The 23,524-nt window shown below is 40.6% G+C and overlaps 2 protein-coding genes across 2 annotated transcripts; both read right to left on the bottom strand.

Annotated features, from left to right (window-relative positions):
* Nucleotides 1-3,651: 3,651 nt before the first annotated feature.
* On the bottom strand, nt 3,652-8,992 carry PLA2G12A (phospholipase A2 group XIIA). Its single transcript, XM_063422651.1, has 4 exons — nt 8,374-8,992; nt 6,634-6,710; nt 5,616-5,781; nt 3,652-4,569 (listed from the first exon to the last, which is right to left on the bottom strand). Exons 1-4 carry the CDS (start codon nt 8,975-8,977, stop codon nt 4,451-4,453), a joined length of 966 nt encoding a protein of 321 aa, XP_063278721.1. The 5' UTR covers nt 8,978-8,992; the 3' UTR covers nt 3,652-4,450.
* Nucleotides 8,993-10,308: 1,316 nt separating this feature from the next.
* CFI (complement factor I) lies at nt 10,309-23,521 on the bottom strand. The gene is made up of 12 exons (XM_063422469.1): nt 23,177-23,521; nt 21,262-21,580; nt 20,489-20,633; nt 18,966-19,144; nt 17,853-17,963; nt 17,317-17,433; nt 16,113-16,151; nt 15,530-15,633; nt 14,793-14,908; nt 13,804-14,081; nt 12,584-12,685; nt 10,309-10,753 (listed from the first exon to the last, which is right to left on the bottom strand). Exons 1-12 carry the CDS (start codon nt 23,234-23,236, stop codon nt 10,536-10,538), a joined length of 1,788 nt encoding a protein of 595 aa, XP_063278539.1. The 5' UTR covers nt 23,237-23,521; the 3' UTR covers nt 10,309-10,535.
* Between the last annotated feature and the right edge of the window lie 3 nt (nt 23,522-23,524).

Here is a 23,524-nt window from a genome sequence, read left to right as displayed (position 1 = left end):
ATGTGTGTGTACACACAGACACACACACACACGGGATGGGGAGAAGGAAAATCAGAGGAAGGAAAACTCATGGGTTTAGGTAAGAACTCATGGTTTTAGGTAGAAGAAGTGGAAGAAATTCCACTTCTTTTAGGTGGAAGAAATGGTTTTAGGTAAAACTCATGGGTTTAGTAACTGACATAAAGTAAACAAAAATAATAATAAAAAGGAAAAGGATAGAGATTAATAAACCCCAAGACAAACAAGTGACACAAGTTGCTCACCACCCCTGTCCAGTCCCCAAGCAGTGGTTGGTGCCTACTGGCTGATCAGGATATAAATTCCCCCCTGTTTATATACTGGCATGAAGCTCTAAGGTGTGAAATATTCCTTTGGGTCAGCTGTCCTGGCCGTGCTTCCTTCCAGCTTCTCGTGCACGTCCTCACTGCCAGAGTATGTTAAACTGAGAAGTGCCAGATTTAAGGTAAGCACAGCAACAACTAAATCATCAGTGTGTTACCATTATTCTCATACGACACACCACTGCATCAGCTACTAGGAAAAAAGGAACTCTTATCCCATCCAAACCCAGGATATGCATTAATTTAAGCACCTAGTTTATGCCCATTGGTACAGAACTCAACAAGCCATCTGGTTGAATTATACTGGTTTGGACTCATTGTGGTACTTGTGTCATTTTAAACAAACAATGCCGTTACCATTCCCCGCTTTAACGTTTAAAAGATTTTTAGGATTACAACCATGGAATTCCAGGGTAATTCAGAAGTGTTTCAATTCTGTGGTAGAAAATGAATGTCACCAAAGCAAGGGGAACTACCAGTTCATCTAGCAAAGTTTGTAAAATGCTACAGTAATACTTCTCTTTTAGTGCTACTTCATATCCACAATTAAGGAAAGACACCTTTGTGAAAAATGCATATTATATGGCTCTACGCAGGTATTTAGTATATGTATTATGCTAGGTTGAAAAGTTATGCTGTATTAACTTTTGAATAATATAGTGAATGTAGTTTTGTAATTAACATTAAGCTGTAGTAATCAAAAATAAAAACTATGTGTGTGAGATATTCTTTTTAGCTCAAGAGAAAGAGAAGATAACCAGGAAATTCTTCACACAGAGATAAGAATTACAGAAACCCCTAAATTTTCCAGAGAGAGAGAGAGATTTATGCCTTCCTGATCAACAGAAGATCACCACTTCAAGCCGGACCCAGACTCAAAGGCGCCTGGGGAGATGAACAGAGGGTTTTTGACAAGGACCAGATAACTTGTTTTGTTTTAAATAAAATATGCATAATCATGAAATGACTCCTCTTAAGAGGAAAGTTCTACCATAACGGTGTCCTTCTTCTAGCTGACTTTTGTCTAGGGAGAGGGGACCCAGCCTGGGCTGTACTCTTTGCTATTATTGTCTCAGTAATTGTCCTAACCCTAAATTGTTTAACCTTTATTATTATGTTTGTATTACTATTTTTTATAACCATTTTTATTTTTATTAAATTTTCAAAAATTTCAAAAGCGAGTGATTGGCGTTTATTAAACCTTGAGGCACGACAAAAGAATTTTAGCAGAAACTTTGTCTTTATGAGGCCCTTACATTCACTGTCATGTACACTAAGCTCTAGTGACAAACCAAAACCACAACTGGTAAAGAAAGAAACACACAAAATTACACCACATTATACTCCATGAGTCCAGTAAATTTTATGTATTTAGTTCCTATTACCTGTTCACAGATGCAATATTTTAATTTTCATTCCTTTTATGGGTTAACACAATTTGGTTTTTGGTTAAAGACCAATAAGGACTATTGCCCTGTTAGGACCTTGGATTTCTTTAGAAAGCCAAGGACCTATCAAGGGCCAGTTCTTGACTATTTGGTTTGACCACTGAGAAAACAGAATGCGCCTTTCGGTAATACCCATATAAAATGAGGCTTTGTTCGAGCTCCCCCTCTCTTTTCTCCCGCTGAGCCAACAGGTAACGTCCTGGGCCGCGGCGGGGCCCGGATTAGGCCCGCTTTGCGTTGGGCCCGGGCCCGGCCGGGTCTTCGGGAGCCGCTGCTGCGGGGAGCGGCCCGGCCTGGCCCGGCCGAGCTCCTCTTCTCTCCCGGCTGCGGCGGGGCAGACGGGAGGCTCTGGCTGGGCAGGCCCGGCCGTGTGCTGGAGGCTGTGGCAGAGGGGGCCAGGCTATGGCCGGGCCCGGTAGCAGCCGGCAGCGAGGAAAAGGAGCTTGCACACTCTGAGGGCAGCCCCGAGCTGGGCTACCTTGGATCAGCTCGAGGGATGGAAAAGAAGGCATCCACCAGCCTCCTCCACCGGCATGGCTTGGAGATGTTTGCAGCTGCCGCCAGGCAAGACCACTGAGCACCGCAGGCCTGGGCCAGCTTTAACTCTTTCCTGCCAGCACATGGAACTCCCAGAGCACTGCCCCTTCCCAGAGTGAGGGCAGACAAAGTGATTGAACTAGAAAAAGAGACACAGCATGAAACTTGGAGTCAGTGAAGAGAAAGTGGAAAGACTATCTGGAACAAAGAAGGAGTGGCCTAATGTGGCTGGACCTCTCTAGTAAACTATGGATAATGGACTATTTTTCCTGTAACAAATGAATGCTGTTGGGGGGGTATGTAAAGCTCTAGTTAAAAGTGATACAAAGCTCTTTGCTCCTAAGGAAAAGGGGATTTTTAGTTTTTGAGATGAAGATGATTTTGGAAATAGAAGAAAATCTTTGTTTTATGCTAGAAGAGGCATCCTTAAACAGTACCCCTAATAAACAGATATAGCCCATATGCAGTGTTGGGAAAGCTGCTGTTGGGAAGGACCTCACAAAGGCAGGTTTGTGGGCAGCTGTGTTTGTGAGAGATGAGACCCACAAGAAAACTTTTATATTGTCAGTGGAGAAATTCCATAGAAGTTTCTAAGAGAGACTCCTTTCCCAAAGGAACTGATGAAAGATTATTTTTGAATGGTGAAACTGACCGAAAGTTACAAGTTTTGTCTCTTTATGTTGTATGTGAGAAAGTAAAGCATTGGGGGTGAGTGCTTTGAAAAGTTTCATTTTTTTCCTTTCTTTCCCTCTTTCTTTTGGTGTGTGTTAATAAATCTATTTTTAAAAATCTTTTATGTTGAGCCTGTTTTGCCTTTTTCTCCTAGTCATTTTCACAATAATATTTAAACTACTACACTAAATTTAACAAGCAAAGTTCAGCAAAAAAGCAAACGTGAAACCTCTACATAATTCAGTTTTGAATTTAAAACCATTACAATTCCTCTCCTATGAGTATCTAAAGCAGAATTGCTTTTTAACAGAAGCAAATCACTGTCTTTCTAACAGAGGACCTAATGCAGAAGTTAACTAAGGACTGACACCTGTAGATAAGCAACAAGTAGAGAGAGTACAGAGAGCAAACCCCAAGTAATTCAGACATCAGGTCATTTTAGCTAGAGAAGTCAGAGAGGGAACAGGTGACAGAAGTACAGGCTCACATATCCATCAACCTCACAGAGGACATCTTAAATTAAATTTTTTGAGCATACTGATCTTGGAACTTGCTTTCAGTTTTCATCAGAACAGACTGAATGAAAGCAAAGATGAATACAGGAGCCAAGTTGTGCCACAACAGAAATACAAATCAACATATTTGTACATATATCCTTTTTGTGCATACAATACACAACACAAAATGTTTTATTCAAAACAAACATTTGATGAATTTTTAAAAAATAACATAGAAATCACATTTCATCATTCTGTCAAATCAAAAGTATATCCTTAGGCTGCTAACTGTTCATTTTACTGGACAGCCTTAAAAGATTAACATATTTGATCTGAAAAGTGATGCAGAAGTAAGGCACTGATATAGAATCAGGTATAAATATGTAGTGCATATACACTGGCTTGGGACATTTTCCTAGCTTTTTTAACAACAAACCTGCAGGACCACATACATGAGAGAACTGAAGGCAATTGCAGCAGAAACACGCAAGTACAGGCTATGTAAGATGTCTTATATTGATACACATAATACATTCTTTCCTGTTGAACCCATCAGATGCTTCAACTGCTACTAAACCTACAATCTGACCTGTATTAAAAATCACCTGAGAAGTCAATGTAACTCTTTGGTGCCTCTGATATCCCCACTATGGAGTTTTCTCGGGAACATTGAAATGGCACCAGTACTTTACAACAGCACACCCTAGGTGAACATACACCAAAGGACAGCAATTGCAATTCCCAAGCTTCTGGCATAAAATGGAGAGAAGGATGACTTGTTTCTTTTCTACATTAATAAGAACATCGTAGTGACCTTCAAATCAGTCAATTCACTGAGATCAGTGTTTGATATATTACTGTCTGAAAAGTGTAAAGGTTTGTTACACCAAAGCCTTGCTTCACTTTGGCTGAATCTTCGGCTTTATTCTACACCATGAGATGTCAGTGTCTTCTTTCAGAGATCTGTCTTGCCTTCGTAACGACACACACAAGCAGCTCTCTGGCTGTCCAGGTATGGTTTGCATCCTAAATGTATAACTGCATCAAACAGCAGCTGAACCGTTGATTCACAAGCTGCAAGCAAAGAAGAGTTCAGTTAAAAGTACTCTCTCTCTGAGTGGAATATGAAATTAACAGGAGAAAATTCTGGCAAAGTGAGAATGACTCTAAGAAAGACACAATCTTCTTTGGGCATAGCAAATAGATGGTCAAATGAAAGACTGAACCAACACAGAGTCATTTAAGTTTTGAGTAAAGATTTTTTTATATGCCAAACAAAATGAAAATTCATTGCATATGGAATGTTATCTGTGTTGGAGACATACTGAGTCTTGGAAGATGAAAGAGCTGGTTTACCTGGTCACTCTTTGCATCCCAGTTTATGCAGAGGTTGCTATCTTTAACATCAGCTCAACAGAATTGAACAAATGCTCTGACTCTAAAGACTAACATTACAGTTAAATAAATTTGAGAAGTTCAAACACAAGGTTGTTGTGTTTGTGTAAAAACTTTACTGCTCTCAGTGGTAGTATTTACTGTGAAAGTGACATTGTCCAAGTTAAAAAGTGGTTATGTCATGTATCCATCAGATGCAGGCCAACGACCAGGAGGAGTATTGTATGGCCTGTTACTAAGACACCTAACATTAATTCACTAGGGGACAGCATTAACTACTTCCACTATGACAGTATATTATTTTAATACCTTATTTCATAACAGGGCAAGATTCTGTATTTTCCTACAGTTTACCAGCAATCACACACAGAAGTTTAGAAATCACTCAGGGGAACAGTCATGTTACAGCTATGTTACAGTAACTGCAAGAATTATACATGCATTTTGATCAAGTTGCATTCCCATATTCATATTCCCAAATGAGCAGCGTTATTTTTCCCCTAGAGTTAAAACTAACCTTAACTCAAAGTTAGTTTTAACCCTGATCATTTTCCTATGCCCTGTCACTGCTCTGCTATACAAGCACCTGAAGCAGCACAGCAGGACAGAACAAACCATCTTTCATCAGCTTACGAAATGCCACCTTCCTGCACTGCACAAAGATTCTTTGCCAAGTTAAGCTCAGGTTAAACTTGAAAAAAAAATAAAGGCATTTTCACACTTACCCTGGACACTCTCTGAGATTCCGAGGGTTTTCTGCAAATCTCTGCAAATTTTTGAGAGGCAGGTCTGAAATTGCTCATCGCAATCATTTTTTTTATTGCCACAAGTATCATAGCATCTGTCGTGGTGATTGCAGCACCTTGTCATTGAAGGGATACCGATGTCAAACTGTGAAGAAAACACGCACACATCTCCATGGGTGTTCTAGCATAAGAAAAATATAGCCTATGGACAGACTGCAACAGAAATTGAAAACAAATGTGATGGCTTGAGATAAAGACAGTTTCACAGATGAATAAAAGAAGACAAAAATGTCCCAAAATAAGCAGTGCACAAAGCACTCACCACATTTCAAAGCAGAGGGGACACCAAGCTGGTCTCTGAGCAAAAGCCACCTGGAAGTCATACTACCACCACCCCCCACTCCCCAGCTTCTCCTGCTGCTCCAGTTTTTATTGCTGAGCACCACTATGTAGTGTGGAACATCCCTCTGTTCAGTGTGGGTCTGCTGCCCAGCTGTGTCCCCACCCACCCTCCTGCCCAGCCCCAGCCTTCACTCTGGGGTAGTGGATGGGCATAGTGGGGGAAAAAAGAGAAAGTCCCAAAGCTGGAGGACAACAAGCTAACTCCTATTTTCTTTCCAGCATTAAGGAAAAAGAGTTAGTGTCAGTGAGGACAGCAAGAGTCATAGCCAAACCCTCCATTCTTGCACAGCTGCAGCTGCAGTTATTCAATGCTTTCAAGAACGTGCAAACAAAATACTAAACCAAACACTCAAAACCCAAGAAATTTATCACCATTACATTTTATGCTTGCAATCTTTGAAAATGTTTATGCTATGTTCGTTTACAATACTAACACTTCCCATATGTTGTTACCAGAGCACATGTTAGGAGCTGATAGGAACAGGGAGCTTGTCTGTGGATGCTGTCTCAGAAGGGGGGATGGAAAAAATCATCTACATTGAGGGAAGCTGAGGTATGTATACACACAAAGAAGCCCCAAAATGGAAATACTTACCTGAACTCCAAATACAGGGGATCCACAGCCATTTGGTGGTGATGGTTTATATCCACAGCGAGGAACAGGCCTTGATCCTGAAAAAGGTAATTTGTCATGTCTTAAATAGACTTTTTTTCACAGGATTTTAGGTTGTTTCCCCCCCCCCAGAACTTTAGTAGTTTTAAAACTCACCACAGACATTTGTTTGGCTCAAGACAATATCAGTTGTATTTTTAACTCTAAACATATATACTGGCACCTGCATATCAATGATTCTTCCCAGATTACAACTTATGGGTACTAAGCAATTCTTTTTAGAAATGGGGACAAGGTACCTGAGCAAGTGTCAATGTTTACTTCCTAAGTTAAAAAAAAAAATTAAAATTGATGTGTTAGTTAAGTATGCAATATATAGGAGTATATTAACAGAGTACTTTAGTGTAAGTTTATTAATACTTCTATGCTTTATATGCAATCAACAATAGTTCTCTGAATTTTTTTATCTTAACTGGGATGAAACATCATTTTTATTTTTACAGCTGTAACAGTAATAGAATTTGAATTAGTAGAGCCTGCTAAACTCACATCTCCCTCAACACTTACCAGTGCAGCAAACCAAGGAATTCTGCATCCCAAGTTAAGCCAGACTGTGGAGTTAATTTGGAAAAATGACCCTCCAGTTCATTTCAGTATTGGAAACAATCTGAGGTCCCAATTAAAAGTAACGGAAAGGAAAAAAACACATTGGAAAGATGCATATTTTAGTACAGAGAGTAAATGTCACAGTGTCCTGGCCACTCTTGTGGAGTCAGACAGGGTGTCACCACCAGACACATTTCCTGACTTAACAAATAATCTCACACAGTAAACTGGGGTGATGCGATTCCACCAGAAGAGGCTGTGTGAGGCTCTCATTTTGGGGTGCTCTTGAAGCGCCAGTGAAAAGCCTGGAAAGAAACCCCCTTTCTGGAGCATTGCCTGCCTGGCACCGGGATGGGCACACCTGGGACGAGAGGCAACCACAGAATGGATCAGGCTGGAAGGCACCACAGAGAGTCATCTGGTCCAAACGCCCTGCTCAAGCAGGGTCATCCTAATAATAATAGCCCAATATTACAATAATAGTGACAATGATGATAATAACAATAATAACCATCATCATCTACCAGGTCATGCCAACTTGAGCTGCCGCGATTATTGTTCAGCTAAAGCAGGCAGCTGAAGAGCAGGGAAGAAAGTAGCACAGATAGATGTCCTCTGCTGGTAGCAGCAGGATTTACAAATAGCAGGGCGCATTCCTTCCACTGGCAAACGCGGCTGCCATTAAAACCTGTTATTCAAGAGTGACTTCGAACTAACATATTCCACAGCTTAGATTTAAGCTTTTCTGTCCCAAACCGAAATGCCAAGGGGTGCTCGTAAATAACCAGCCGGGAGGGAGCAATTCTTCACACTCCAGGGTTTTTCCCTGTACACCTCAGCTACATATTTGACAGTAACAAGCCCTTCTGTAAGGCAAACGTCTCGGAGACGCTTAAAAGGAGCTGTTTAAAAGTGGCGTTAAGAGAACCGCTTACGTGTACACAAGCTCCGTACACGTCATACACGCATTTAAACACACACACAGGTGCCAGAGCCCGCTTGCCGAGGCTCATACTGGCATTTATAGGTCTGTACGCCGGTACGAACTGGGCCGCGGCGGGAGCGCAGCCCGGCCGCCCTGCCCGGGACAAGGGCCGCGCCGCCAGCCCCGCTCACCGTCGCCGCACTTGTACTGGCAGAGCCCGTCCTCGCCGCCCAGCAGGTCGAGGGCCGCGTTCAGGTACGTGTCAATCTTGTGCACGCCATTGCGGATCGTCTTCAGCGTCATCCGCCAGTCCGCGGTCTGCGGCGCCTCCTGGCCCCGCGCCGGCCCCCAGGCGCAGGCCGCGACCCCCAGCAGCAGCAGCAGGGGCAGCAGCGACAGCCGGGCCGGGGCCATGCCGAGCCCGCTAAGCCTCCGCCTCCTCCGGCGCCCGCCCGGCCCGGCCCGTTGACACCACCGCCACCGCCGCCATGATGCCCGCGGCCCCGCCCGTGCGCCCGCCCGCGGGGCGGGGCGAACCCGGCCGGCGCCGCACGGCAGCGCCGCGCAGCGCTGTGCCCTGAGACCTGTGCCCTGTGCCCTGTGCCCTCTGCTGTGTCCCTTCCTACCGTGCCCTGTGCCCTCTGCTGTGTCCCCTGTGCCGTGCGCGGCCTTCCGAGCCTCCTGGGCAGCGACAAGCGGGTGCCTGCCCTGGCACCTCCGGGCTGGCTGAGCAGGGCCCCCGGAGGTCCCGAATTTTGTGATGATGATGGGTGGGAAGGAAGCTGACCCGGTCATATTTGCGCGTGTGAGTGGTTCTCATGACGAAAGTGCAGGACGAGGTTGTAAAGCGGAGCCACATCGAATGTATCTGTTACATGGTAGAAGTCCAGTCTTGATTTGTTCAAAAGAAAAAATCAGACCGAAATGAACTTGCTTACTAAGCACCGTGTTTGGTTCTCAGAACTTTTTTTAAATTTTATATCTAAATGCTAGATGCTTCACAGATGAACTGAATTGGAACCACGTGAAAATTGTTTTAATTTTTGTAATGAAAACTCCGATTTGTGTTGTGTGGAATCCCTCAGAATACAGTAATATTTGCCTTCAGGGAAAAAGTTAAATGTAAAGAACAGGAAATGGAAAGAGAACCAAGAGACTTTCAGAACAGACAGAGCATAAAGACACATAGTCTACTGGTTTTTGGGTGGTTTTTTGTTTGTTTGTGGTGTTCCTTTCTTTTTTTTTTTTTTTTTTTTTTGCAGCCTCAGCATTTAAGTGTAGCTAACTAACGAAATTGTTGGGAAAAGTTCTTCACAGAAAAATTAAGTCCAGCAAAAGAGGGAGCTCTTTGTGCACCTGTCCAGCTTTTTCCTATTTAAGATTTCTTTACTGATGTTTTCTTTATGACAGTAAGAAGTCTAACTTTCTATCTGCTACTTGGTTTTGTAGAATTAAATCTATGTGTATAAGGTATAGTCTTTTTATATATTTGTATTGCTATAAAAATGTATGTGTATAAGAATACATATTCATATAGTGTGTGATAGTGTACAGAGTAAAACCCTACTTGGTGTTGAGAGTTTGTTGTATACCTGAAATATATACACATACATACAGATCTTAAGATGTCAAGATGCTTTTCATTTAAGTTGAAGATTTAATTTTTAAAATTCCTTTGTTGTTTGTGACCAGCTGCTTGAATTAATAAAACTTAAGAGCTACAAATATTGCCCCAGGCTAGATGATCAGATGATGTATATTAACTAGATATGAATTGTCTGAGTTTGTAAAAACTACCAAGCAGATTTATTATTTGAGTAATTGTTGCATTACAACAAATCTCATGGTCACAACCAACCTGTTGATTAATCGACGGTCTGGAGTGTACTTCTGCAATAAGCCTAAGGAATCGAGCGCCAAGGCAGGCTGCCTGGTGACTTAGACCTTGAGATGACCTAAGTCCTAAGGCAGGCTGCCTGCTGTCCTTCCTGTGAAGTTCACATATTGCCAGTGCAGTCATTTTCCAACCACTCTTTCCAGTATCATTATCCCTTTTAGCTAAATAAACAATGGCAACTGAAATGCAATGCGAATAGTGGAAAAAAACCAAGATTACAAGAAGAAAATATTTTAATATCTGCTTTTATTAGAGACCTTTGCGGTGGACTTGTGCCTGTAAAATTCTCTTCCCACAGGCTCTGCAAAAATGAGGTATTCATAGAGTGTTAAGAATTTTGAAAATACATTCCGCGAAGATTTGTACTGATTGTTGCTAAGTTACATAATGGCTGATTGTGAGAAAGGACATTTTTTTGCATAAGGGATATGAAGAAAGCATTTAATTTTCCAAGCTTCAGATATTGTACCGTGAAATGAGACCCCTCGTCACATGGTGGCTAATCCAGTCATAATAGCTGGCAACTTGTGTGTACACACCAGGGTGACCAGCCTCTCCACAGTTCTCACCCCAGCTCACAATGCCCCAGACATAGGCCACTTTTTCTGCATCAAAGCAGACCAGGGGGCCACCTGAATCACCTTTACAACTGTCTGTGGAGCCGTCATAAGTACCTGAAGAGGAAATAAAAAGCAAAAGTAAGTGAAGGTACAAGCTGGCACACCAGGCAGAGCTCAGGAGACTTTTCAAGTCTGCATAACTTCCTGACAGGTGTTTGCCTAATGGTTGCCAGTAAAGAAGATTCTGAACCTCTTCAAGTCTGTTACATCTCATTTCAAATGCAGGGACTCTCTTTGTACTAGTGGCTGGCCCAAATTCTCATTTGCTTTTTCATCAATCTTGTTTTACACAGTGCAATAAAGAAGAATTCAGCCACATTCCCTACTATAAAAAGTAGCCCATAAAAATGGAACAAGGTATACAGATTTGTAGACTGACTCCTTTGGAAGTGAAGATAATGTGTGTAGCCTCCTGTGTCTGCCTTTGGTGTCCTCTCTGCCCAGTAATCCATCGTCCAGTGTCTTCTGCACTGTTGTTTTCTTTACCAGATTTATGAAAACAGGTGCACAGGTACAAGAAGGAAAACACATGAATCCTGGGATGGGAGGGAAAATAACTGTCTCTAAGTGCCCCCACTGCATGGTCAGTCTCAGTGAGGACTTTTAGTAGCACCAGGTAGCAGCCCTGAGGCCCAAGTGTGCAGGATACAGTGCCCTTTATGCTTCAGTGTTCACAAATCTACTCATTTGCAGGTCAGCAAACCGGTGTTCGTGAAAAAAAATAATCAAGGTGGATGTGATATAAACAGAAATGCTGATACAGAGCTAGAAAATGATTTATGTTTTTTTCCTATATATTCAGTAAAAGTTTATTAATTTCTAACACCCTTACTGCATTTTTCTGCTTGGCTGACTGTCCTAGGATGAAGGAGCCTGTACAAAGCACAAGTCCCCAAGCTTTTAAAATGTGACCTCTTTCTTGAATCTGTACATAACGAGAAAGAGTTTTGTGAACTTTTCAGAGTTAGGATTACTAAGCATATGAAACAAGATTCTATTGCCTTTAATTATTACTTGCTTGTATTATTAACTCCTGTGAGTACCAGCCCCGAATTTTGAAAGTTTTATTTGCATCAGGGAGGGGATGTTAACCCCAGATATCCCCTTTCTGAATATGTCTCATGTGGTCCTGTCATTGTCCCCTCATGGTAAAGTATGCTCACTTGAAATATATTCAAGAAAAGGGAGATAAGTAACAGAACTGGTGCACTAAATAAACCCAGTACCTTACAGATGACATCCTGAATTTATCACAAACGATTTCGCTTTTATATCTGGTTTTAATTTTCTTGTTAAGTAGTTTGTTTAAAGATTGCCTTTACGTTTTGATGTAACAAACAGTTGAAACCACCTGCCCTGTAAGTTGAATACTAACTGCTCTTTTAGTCATGTATTTGACAACAGTTTTTGTCACTTGAGAAGCAAAAATGTGTATTCAAAATCTTCATTTTAATACTAGGAATAACAACCAGTTTCCTGGACAGACTAATCTAAGTTTGAAAAGTTAATTGTATTTTCCTGGCATGCAGTGTGGTAGAGGCAAATGTCTAAGAAGAATAATAATTATATTCTAGTCAACAGAGCTGTGTTTTCTAGGACAGGCATTTGCTTAAATATGTTGCTGAATCAAAATCAAATACAGTAAAAGTGGGAGGTTCAGTAGGCTGTAAATCGCAGAAACTGGTCATGCTGTCATCTGAATTCTGTTTGTAAATAGATATATAATGGTGGATTCCACAGGCTCCAGTGGCTGGCATTTAGCCAACAGTGATATTGTGGTAGTTTGTTTGTTGTTTTTCTTAAGTCTAGAAGATTCCCAGCCATGTATGGCCTAAACTGAGAGCATGATCATAGAGAAATTATAGTAAGAAAATTGATGCTTACCTGCACATGCCATTTTCTTAAAAAATCGTCCTGGATACAATTCAGAACAATTGTGAAATAAATTAACATTTCCCCACTTGAGGATAAATTGTTTTGTGTAACCTAGAAAAAAAATTTCAAAATTTAAAATGGCAAGTACACATTAGACACATTTAATATAATAACTTGAAAGTTATCTATTTACCTATTTACAGAATATTATCTTCAGTATTATTAACTAGAAACCTTAAACTGTCATTAATATTTACTCCATATGAATTACAGTGCATTTGCCATATATTTCAAAATAAAAGCAGAGTGGTTTAATTGCAGTGTAAACTACAGTACTTCCATTTTGTGACATTTTCACCCTTTCTATTTGCTTGTATTTCTCAGAGTTTTTTTCCTGTGTATTCTGTATCAAGGTTTCCAGGCACTTGGAAATGAGTACGTTGCTTTTTGTCAACAGGAGATGTGGTTGTGATTCATCTTATTACCTTTTTTCCAACTCTGCTCTACCTTTGGAGCAGTTACTGAAGATACAGGTGAGCTATGTATTCACAAGTCCAAAGAGATGCTCTGTTTTGTTCTCTTTCTGTTTGCTAGCAATTCCCAACTTTGCAATTGCTGTGTGAATGATACTGAGTATGGAGAGGAGAAACCACACAACCAGTACGTGGTAGCTCCAATGCCAGGCTGTAACACTGTGATACAAAACAAATGCTTCCCAAGTCTTTGAAAGCACGATTATATTTGGCTTATCCTGTCTCTGTGCAAGCTTCTCTGAGCTGAACCCAAACATGGCAGAGACAGGATCTGCTGAATTTTATGACTGCTGGCTGCAGCTCAGATCCTGCTGGGAAGGGGGCAGACAACAGGCTGTGACTATGGGCTCTGTGAGCTACCAAACAACATCTGTTACATGTTGTTAACAGGTCTCCACAGCTGACAGAATTATTAGATGGACAAAAGGAAAAATTCTTACTTTCAGAGTAGCTCTCATCCAGGTGTGTCCTCCTGACCAATCTACAAAGTGGCTGAAACAGCAGGGGAAGCAGTACAGAAAAGAACCCAACAGTGATACCTGAGTGCCAAACCACAGCTTACATTTTCTATACTCGGCCTCTTCTGAGTGCTTTGTGCACAACTGTTTTTCAGCCTTTTCAAAATGAAAGCTCATCATAATTAGAAAATGAGTTATACAAATAATACATTCCTGAAGCAAACACTAAAGCAAATACCTTTCTCCAATCCCCATCCAGAAACCTTGCATCTGTCACCAGTCTTAAACATATACTCTGACCAGGGGACACAGGCAGGTATGCTGGTGTCTTCCAGGGAGCATTCTCCATGCCCAGAACCTTTCAGCTCCAGCAGAGCAATGTCATTTTCGTAAGTTGATGCATTGTAATTTTCATGAATTATCACTTGGTTTAGTTTGAAAGTATCTGTCTCTTTGTCATACGCTATGGAGTTCAACATTCCAACCCAGACAAGGTAGAGATGGACTCGATTTGCCCTGGAAAGAAACAGTAAAATAAACACAAGCCTTATATTTAACTGGTTTAAATCTGTAAACTGTTACATTTTATCAAAGTTTTTGTAGAATAAAAATCTGCGTTAGATACATATATTTTCTTTCCAGACTAAATTGCCAGGTTTTTCTGAAGTGTAGCAAATCCAAGGCAGATGACACATGCTGAGTACTGCAACTAATATAGAAAAATATGTTAAAACCAGGCTCTGTTTAGTGTTGTGACAAAGAGAAAACAAGTGTTTATGCTGCTCTGATAGAAGAGTGAGCAGATGTGGATGGGACTGGCAAATTTTACTGCTCTTGTCTGCCCTTGGCTTGTTCTGGGGAATATGACTCCCAGGGACATTCTCTGGGAGCACAGCCTCGACTTACACAAGGTAGGGATGGAGAAGACATTTGTATTTAACGTCAAGCAGACTGGTTACAATGAACCTTTCCTGCCTGCTGCTATCTGACTTAGGTATGCCATATCTCTTCAAACTCATAGTTACTTTTTATCTTTCCATTCACTGCCAACCCCTCTATTTTCTCTGAAATCTTCCTCATTGTTAATGTGGGCAAGTCAGTGTTTCAAATGTTCTACTCAACAGACAAACAGAAATTAACAAACAGGTAGCTGAGAAGGGCAGTAATAGTGAAATTAATCTTTCTGCCTTGCAGAAAGAAAATCATTTCAAAATTATTTGTTCTTACCTGACACAGTGAGCAGCAGTCAGAACCCAACAGCCACCAATATAAACCCCTCCACAGTACACTGCTGAACCTTCATTGCTGGTGTCTTTAATTGCCACTTGCCAAGGAAATTCCCCCTATTCAGTCAACAAACACAAATAATGAGAAATCATTACAGCTGTACAACTTTTAGTGCATAAGAGGAAAAACATCTCTTGGTATCACCTAATCTCCTTGACCACATCTGATTTTAATAACAGATCTGCTATCCAGAAGTTGTAAATTGAGTTCCATCAGATATAAAGGAGATATATATGAAAATTCAGTAATTTTTTCCACTCTTCTGACTTTGTGCAATGTGTCCTTCCTTCCAGCTTTTAGTCATGAAACTCCTTGTAGTCAGAAAAACAGATGGAGGAACTGACCTGGTTTGAATACATTTTTTCTGTTTTCTATATCAAAGATGCAAATTTTAATTCTATTTTGCCGAAATTGTTATTTTTGGCTGTAGGACTAATTGTTTTTCTGAGTAACTTTCAGCATCTACTTGTACTTCAATGCTTAATTTTGTTACTCCATATTTTACTTTATAAACTGTGCTTCTCTTTATTTTCATTCAGTGCAATGCCACTACTGCTGCAAAATATAACATAATCATTGTAGCTGATTTTGTTATTTCTATAACTTTAACAGAAGGCAAATAATGCCCATTTAAATCAATGCTGAATGAACTCATATCTGGTAAGGTTATTTTTTACCTTTCCTGCAATCTCTCCACCTATGATTCTTTTCCGTCGAGTTAGCGTGTGATTCCCAACACCGCAGTGCACTTGGGGAAGAAATGTCTTTATCATTTTTCTTTCTTCAACAAAAAGGAAAAATGTATTTCAGAATTCAGGTATACATTCTCACTAAAATTTGAGTGCTGTGAATATGCCAGTAGTTGAAATAGCAGGAAAACAAAGACCAAAAATTTTTGCATCTGTTTTTACTTTGAAAATTGCTTGTGTCTTAACATCATATTACTTCTCTCCATTTTCCAATGCTGCTTGCATTCAGGCAAATAATTTAAGGATGTTCCCCTAGATTTGCTGAGAGCTAACTTCAGCTGAGAGTTTACCAGTTGCCAAAACATGCAGATGTAGGTCCTCAGCTAGGATGAATTATTATGGCATTCTTGAAATCAATGAAAAGTGAGACAAACAGTAAGTCATAAAGTGTATATTAATCAATCACAAAGTCAGAATATCTGAGTGTTCTAGATTTGAGCAGCTGGCTGGTAGCTAGAAAGTCACTAATAAGAGGGTATGCTGTTGATTTTGGAGGGCTAATTACACTTACCTTCATCCATACTGTCCTTTTCAGCACCTTCTTCTTTGCCTGTAGTAGAATAAGAAAATATTAAAATTATCAGTAAACATTTACTTGAATATATGTTTGTGTGCCAAGATCATGGGAGACATTTTAAATACATAAGGGCATACTGTTCACACGGAGAGCAACACTCTCCAGCCTGGTGCCTGCTGTTTCCTTTCCTGCTAGGCACTGTTTGGCTGCCTCAGCCTACAAATGACCAACAGCCAGCAGATACTTCATGACTACACAACATCTACTCGCTCTCCAAGCCTAGGGAACCCTTCTGCCAGGAAACCCTGAGAAATTGCCCTTTTTTTTCTTTGTGATCTCTGAGGAGATGTCCCATTCTCCTCCACCAGAAACAACAGAAATTTCTCCTCTTGCCCCATCCACCTTTAGAAACTTTCTAAAACCCAAAGTAGCATTAAGTAAGAGGTTTTTATGTGTTTTTTCCCCCCAGTTTAGATTATGCTGTTGGGTACTGTGTTAATAGTGCCCAACTTTAGTTTAGTGCCTTCTTTAATAGGGTAAGGGGGGGATATTCAACACGAGAAGCAAATTAAATGCTTGCTGAATCTGGTTTGTCACCTTTTACTCAAACAAAGTGCCCATTGAATTCAGTCTCTAAACGGGGGCTGTTTGGACACATTGTGTCTGTTCTCCTGTCACTGACAGTAATGTTTACATTTAGAGTTCAGTTTACCTGTACTAATTACCATGTACCAACATGGTAATTTTTTGGCCTTAGATTTTGTCTATTTTGAGAGCAAGGAAAACATTCTAATTTTCTAACAAAACATAATCTTTTCAACAGAGAGGGGAACACTACATAAGAATTATTATATTGACAAACTAGTTGAATTGCTCACTTATGAGGAAGACATTCCTGCTCGCCTTCTCTATGCTTTCTTGGGGGATACCAGTTTGATAGCTGGCCACATAAACAAAAGACATAATCTTCCTTAAGCTTCCCAATACATCATCTGTTCCCTCCTTCCTTTAGTTTTCTTGTCATGCCTTTCCAGAAAGAAAGGAAAGAAAATTCTGTGACCTTTTCTTCCTACTATGCATAACATAACACGGGGAAGACTGATTCATGCATAATAAATAAAATATGAATATGCATTGTGTAGTCTCTACTTAAAATTGAGCTGAATGAAAGAAACAAAAACATCTTTCAGAAGAAAACCTGCACAGAGAACTCCAGCTTCATCCTCTCCTGTGAGACAGTCAATTTCTTTGTTGCAGACATTCTTATTTGGAATGCAGATATTTGACCGGCAGTGGAAACTGTTGCCTCTGCACTCTGTAACACAGGAGAATTAGAAATGTAAATCACAGGATCATTTGGTTCAGCAACCTCACACTGTCAAAGAGCTTTTTAAAATGTAAACCAAATGTATATGCATATTACAGGGGACCTGGCTGTTCATAAAGAGGTTACAAAAGCAGGCTCTGTGCATGTAAACAAAATGAATACTTGGCTTTCCTCACTTTAAAACCTTGAAGTTATAAGACTTGAAAAATGTGGATTTCTGTTACCACTGCAGTACTGTACTGCAATGCCTGCTTTTTTGCACTTGCCTGTGTATAAATTATAGTGTGATTTGTACAATGTAGTGACTTAGTGGAAAAGAGAATTCAGCTGTTACATTACTGCAGAAATTCTTTGTGCGTAATTTCTGCTGAAATTATTTTGAAACACCTGACAAAGGAAATTGTTACCTCTACAGCACAGTTCATCACTCAGGTCTCCACAGTCATTGATCCCATCACAGGTTTTTTTCAGGGAAATGCACTTCTTGTTGACACAGTGAAATTCCCCATCTGAACAAGCTGTGCAGCAAGATGAAAATGAAGTTAGTGTGGAATTGACTGTAGGTTCATAATTGCCCAGGGAAATACTCTGAAAAAATTCAGTCAGCAGGTTGGCCTACAAGCAGTAGGTATGCTGGGGCCCAGTCAGGTAAATAAGAATCTTTTCTTATTGTTTTGATTGCCTTTTCATCAGGGTTTCAGCAGGACCACTCACTTTCCTCCTCCAAATTCCAGCAGCCTAGCAAAAGGGAGTTTAATTTCTTCTAATGAAAGGACTGGCAAACCAGAAATGATCGGTTCGCACCCACTGTGAATTATTCAAGGGATTAGGATGATGGAGTTCCCCCTCTAGAAAGAACTCATCAAGAGTCTGTGAATAACAACTTTTTTAAGAAAAAAATGAGATGATTCATAGCACTTCTAGTCAGCGGCATCTCAGGCTGGTGCTCACCAGTGCTAAAGCAAACTCCCTATAGAGAATGAAAAGCTGTTAGAAATCTAAACAAGGCTTTGATTCCCCCTTTACAGTGAGAAACTGAGGAGTCTTGAAACCCTGCAGGAGACACCAGCAGTTTCACACCGTAGTCATGCTTGTCTGGCTGCGGTGCTAGTGGTGTGCTAATTGATGTCCCTCAAACACCGAGCACCACATTGTCACCCGTCTCCTCACCAGTTAGGACAGAAGAGGTAAGATTTGTGGGATACAATATACCTTGGTACCCTTGGAAGGGATGGTGGAACAAACAGAAACATGGGTGAAAAACTTTTCCTTTGGGGAAATATCTGTAAAAATACTTCAGGAGCAACAATGATTTTTCAGCCTTGAAAACTCATGACTATCTTGACCCCAGATGGCCTCAATTGTCTTAAAATGATGCAAAATGATGATTTAAAATAATCAAAAGGTTTCAGTGCAGATTTTCTATGGCTGAGAGTTCAGCAAACCAGGTCCTCACTATTTAAAATAAACCTAAAACGTAAAAACATCAAACAGTTATAAAACTAAAAAGAACTACTGACCTCTGAGATTTTCATGGCATTGCAGGCTAACCAGTCCCTCATTACTATCTCTTGATTTCATCTCTATGTGACATTCAGCAAGACTTGTCTCTAGGCCCCTGCAACTTATCTGCAGACAGTTTAATGAGTTTAAGGCAGATTCTGTGATGCTGGTAGTGGCTTGGTAATCTTCAGCACCTCTGTGAAGATAATAATAATAATAACAACAACAAATTATATAATTTCAAAATGGATTGTCCACTGCTTTTATTGTTTAGAATGTATATGATTTCCCTCAGTGTCAAAGAATTTTGGTTATGGCTAAGAAAAAGAGCAGACTTCCCATGGAGTTGGCTAGGGGTAAACCGAAAATGTTTACTTTGGAAGAAAAAGTAAAGTGCTAGTTTTTGCAGGCTGCTACATAGAACAGTCCCCAAATCCATATGTATGTCTATGAAAGTCACTGTGTATCACAATGGATAGAAAAGTCTCCTTATGTAGCAAAACTTCTAAGCTCAGACCTCTATCTCTGTGTGGACATGGGGAGCCATAACTTGGGAACCATCCTGCATGGGGTCAGCTATCCTTGGTGCTATCAAAACCATGAATATTGAGGAAGATCAGGCCACTGCAAGGCTGGGAGTGACAAATTTTATCTTTTTTGGTTTTGTCTGAGAAGTATGGTCCTAATAGTGTATGTATCCTCTACCTTAAAGAAATGTGGATGGAGTAAATAAGTAACTACAGAGACTTTCAATGAGACTGCAGGGCTGAATGCTCTGTCTCAGGGCAAACCCTTCTCTGCTGTCTGAAGATACACTGATCAGGACTAGGAAACGCTTCTCACCTAGAGAGGCATTGCAAAAGTAGTTTTAGTTTTCTGGGGACTTTTTTTAGGGTTTTTTCAGTAAGATTGGGGAGGCAACGCTACCTAAGTTAAATTAATTGTACAGGTGTAAAATTATTATGTACAGGATACAGAGGTAACTTTCTGGGGAGCTGAATATGTGACAGATCATCCGTGGGGTCACAAGAAGAAGAACAAGCTCTGTGTGACTTCATCCATCCCTGGGGCCAGAGCCAGCTGTGGCAGCACGGGCAAGGAATGAAGGAAAAAACCCTCATGCTCTGTTCCCTGTTAGTCTGGCTAATGCAAGTGTCAAAACAGAGCTGTACCCTGCTGTCAGCTGTCCTGGGAAAACCTTCTCTGCACACAGATCATTGCGCAGAGCTACTTGGGGATGGTCCATCCATGCACTTCCCTTAACACAGGCCTGGGAGAACACCTCCACACTGGTCTTCATCTTTATTTTAAAGTAAAACTGTTATGCTTTGTATAGTTGGAGCCTGTAACAGAACACAGAAATCTGTGTTTTGGCTTTCACTCTCAGGCGTCAGTTTAAGAAGTTTTATCAGAATATTGTAGCCAATACATCATTCATGATTTTTCTGTCTTAACTGTTGGCTGTGACTGACACCTCTGTAAGCATCACTACTTTTTCAGATCCCCTGCAGTTATCCAGAGATAAGTTCCCCAAACTTACAATTCAAAGCCAAGGTGCCTGCAAGCCACGTTTGCTTCATTCATAGTCCACTTACTAGCGCATACAAAACTGTCATCCTTATGATTCACGGGTTTTACTTGAAGCAAACTTGATTCTCCATGACCCAGAGAGACTGAAAATGTTTCTTAAAAAATAAAAAAGAGAGAAATTTTAAAAATCCCCAAACAAAATCATATTATATAGATGTATCTAGTGGAAAGACAGCACAAAACGAAATAAAGACTAATTCTGTACTTACAGCCAAAGTTCATATGGAAAGAACAATAGATTGGGAATTAGAAGCTTCAGGTATTATTCCTGAATTTCCTGAGGATTCACTTTGTGTCTTTGAGCCTGCTAATTTCTCAGAAGATGCCAGTTTAAGGACAAATGAGGGTAATGGGTCCATAAGACTACTTGAAGATCTACCAACAACAGGCTGCATTTTAGTGTGATGACCTTCTTTAGGGGATTGTGGATAACCAACCAGTAATACTTGAAGTGAGAGGGCCAGATCCTACTTCTACTGTCTGTGTCACAGAATGCCTGCAGCAGTCTGTGTAGCAAAACCAGCAGCTGGGTGACCTAGGCCTGTCAATCACTTTATTTTTTATGAAAATCAACAGATTCTGCCCATTTTCAGTGACTTTTCATTTTCTGTTTCATGTTGTTACTAGTGCAAGAAACTGAACAGACATTCTGAGCTGTGAAGAGTGTAAGCATCTCCTCAGCCACTCCTGATGGATAAATTTTGGAAAAGGAGGTGTTAATACCTTCAGGCATGCACGTTCCCTTGTGCAGGAACTTTGCTTTGGGTTGCTGGCACTCGTAGCTCTTCAGCTGACAGTAAGTACGGAAGTTCTTTCCACTGGTGGAACAAACTGCAGAGCCATTCTTTGGGCACTGGTAGGGAAGCTTGCAAAGGCATTTTCCCTCCACACATCGTTCCCATGGGTGACAAAAAACTTTCTTACAGGACTTGTGGGTGTATTGGTTGCCTAAGCATTCTTCTATGAGGTAGTCGTCTTGCTTAGCTGGCTGGGCAGGCTTAACCTGTCGAAAGTGGTTTTCTTCAGCATTAGATGCTGCATTCTGCAAGGTACATAAAAATGAATTAAAATAAAAGCAAGATTAGGGACTGCACCAAGAGTTTTGAAGATCCCTTCACAGACCTCTGCAAAGTGCCCATTTATAGACCTTTTCCTATCTAATCAAGAGTTTGTAAATACCATTTATAGTGTTTATCCCCTTGTCTTTGGCCACCTTGTCTTTCTCAGTTTTTCTGAACTCTGATTTCTTTTTGGATCATTTACCTGAACTTTTACTGATCTCCCACAAAATTTATATTCTTTACTTTCCAAACATCACAGCAGATTATAAACATTTTTAAAGGCATTGGTTTATAACATGTCCCAGCAATAGGACAAGCAGATGACTACATAAAGGAATTTAAGCACCAGACAAAGAAAAAAAATAGTAATTTGGGTTTTTTTCCTAAGATGTGTTTTATTGGCCTGGTTGACTTTGGATTTAGAGACAACTTGTAAATATTTATGAACTACTTACTAGCAAATGAATCTATAATTAATGATTTGTTTCATAGAGTCCACGTGACTGCTCAAGTAACAAGTATCTCAAGTATCTTAATAAGTATCTGAAAGTGATTTGAGAATTAAATGCTCATGCTTATCAGTTTCTTTCCTGTATCTTGCACAGCAGTGGGTTTACAGTGCGGTTGCTGGCCATCCCTGGACTGCAAATACAGATTCTGACCCTGCCTCTGATGGCCTCTAGGTGAGTGGCTCTGCACCTGTTTGTGCAGCTTTCTGGTGACTTCAGTGCTGGCTGAGTGTTTTTGCTTGCTAAGATCTGTGGGTAGGATGACTCTTGGAACATGGGAAATATACATGGATGGACTCTGTGCAAAAATGGGAGAAAAACATTAGACCTCAAACGCGATTTATCAGCTTAGACTGTGTCAACTGGATCAATAGAGCTGAAGTTTAAAGTTCTCATGAAGAAATCCTGCCCAGTAAAGTCAGTGAGGTTGTAGTTGGGGCAGAATTTAATCCAGTATCTCTCCTTTTCATGGTTGTATAATCTTATTAAATTCTTCCTGCAGTTCTCGGGTCAGTAGAATCCACACAGTGAGTCAGATCCGGCTTGGCACAGCTCCCATATTGTGCTAGGTGTTCCTCCTCAACGGGAGCAACAGGTGCTGATTTTTATCTCAGAATTTCTCTGAAAGACTTGGGCTGTGCTCAATGCCCAGCCCAGATGGCTTTCTGGGACGCGTCTGCCCGGAGACAACCCGCAGGAAACCTTCTGGCACTAGGATCATCCCATGCTGCCATATCACAAGACCGCAATCCCATTTCTCAGAAAAGGGAGGTGGGGAAAATTGCAGCACCTTTCTGTGGTCAGCCATGCTTGCAAATTTGGTTTAGGATACGAAAATGATTAAAATCTATTCCAGAAACCTGTTAGCATAAGCCCCGGGTAGAATCAAAACATGAAAGAGAAATAGCGAACTTCAAACATTTAGGCTGGGCTGAAGCAAATGTATGAAACACAAATACTACAAAAGGAAACTTTTTTTAAAAGATCAATTTGTTTTGCTTTTATAACAATAAACTGTTTATTAAACGTTTTTAGAAATTACTGCTAGCACAATAAAACATATCTTACCTCTGATCCACAAAGACAAAAGAGACACAAGAAAACCAAGCAAATTTGGAGCATTCGCATGATGAAATTTTATCCCCTTTCCTAGACAAATTCTTCTGGCTGGGATTCTTCTGAATGTCAGCTGTTAGATTTGTGTTTAATTTTTAACCATTAGGAAAATATTTTAAAGTGTGTTTAGAAATAAAGTACAGGACCCTCAACTGTTAACTGATAAATCTGATCTCCTCAAGGGATCCTGCCTTAACTGGTCTTATCGTAAGTGTATGACGAGATAACAACAGCAAAGCCCTTGAAGTAAAGGAAGCGCTTGTTGGGGTTACACTTTTTTCTTTGCGCAGAGGAGTCCGA

This window comes from Prinia subflava, chromosome Z (assembly GCF_021018805.1).
Source record: "Prinia subflava isolate CZ2003 ecotype Zambia chromosome Z, Cam_Psub_1.2, whole genome shotgun sequence".
Classification (NCBI taxonomy): Eukaryota; Metazoa; Chordata; class Aves; order Passeriformes; family Cisticolidae; genus Prinia; species Prinia subflava.
The sequence above is the reverse complement of the archived record's forward strand: the minus strand, read 5'-3'. Positions and strand labels throughout refer to the sequence as shown.

Coding starts and splice junctions, on each gene's coding strand:
- CFI (XM_063422469.1), bottom strand. CDS start 23,236: ATGCGAATGCTCCAAATTTGCTTGGTTTTCTTGTGTCTCTTTTGTCTT. Junction 17,434..17,852: donor TGATGAACTGTGCTGTAGAG/GTAACAATTTCC, acceptor CCTGTGTTACAG/AGTGCAGAGGCAACAGTTTC. Junction 15,634..16,112: donor AAAGGACAGTATGGATGAAG/GTAAGTGTAATT, acceptor TTTTTGTTGAAG/AAAGAAAAATGATAAAGACA.
- PLA2G12A (XM_063422651.1), bottom strand. CDS start 8,977: ATGACCGGGTCAGCTTCCTTCCCACCCATCATCATCACAAAATTCGGG. Junction 6,711..8,373: donor CCAGTACAAGTGCGGCGACG/GTGAGCGGGGCT, acceptor TACCTTTTTCAG/GATCAAGGCCTGTTCCTCGC. Junction 5,782..6,633: donor CCCCTGTATTTGGAGTTCAG/GTAAGTATTTCC, acceptor TTTTCTTCACAG/TTTGACATCGGTATCCCTTC.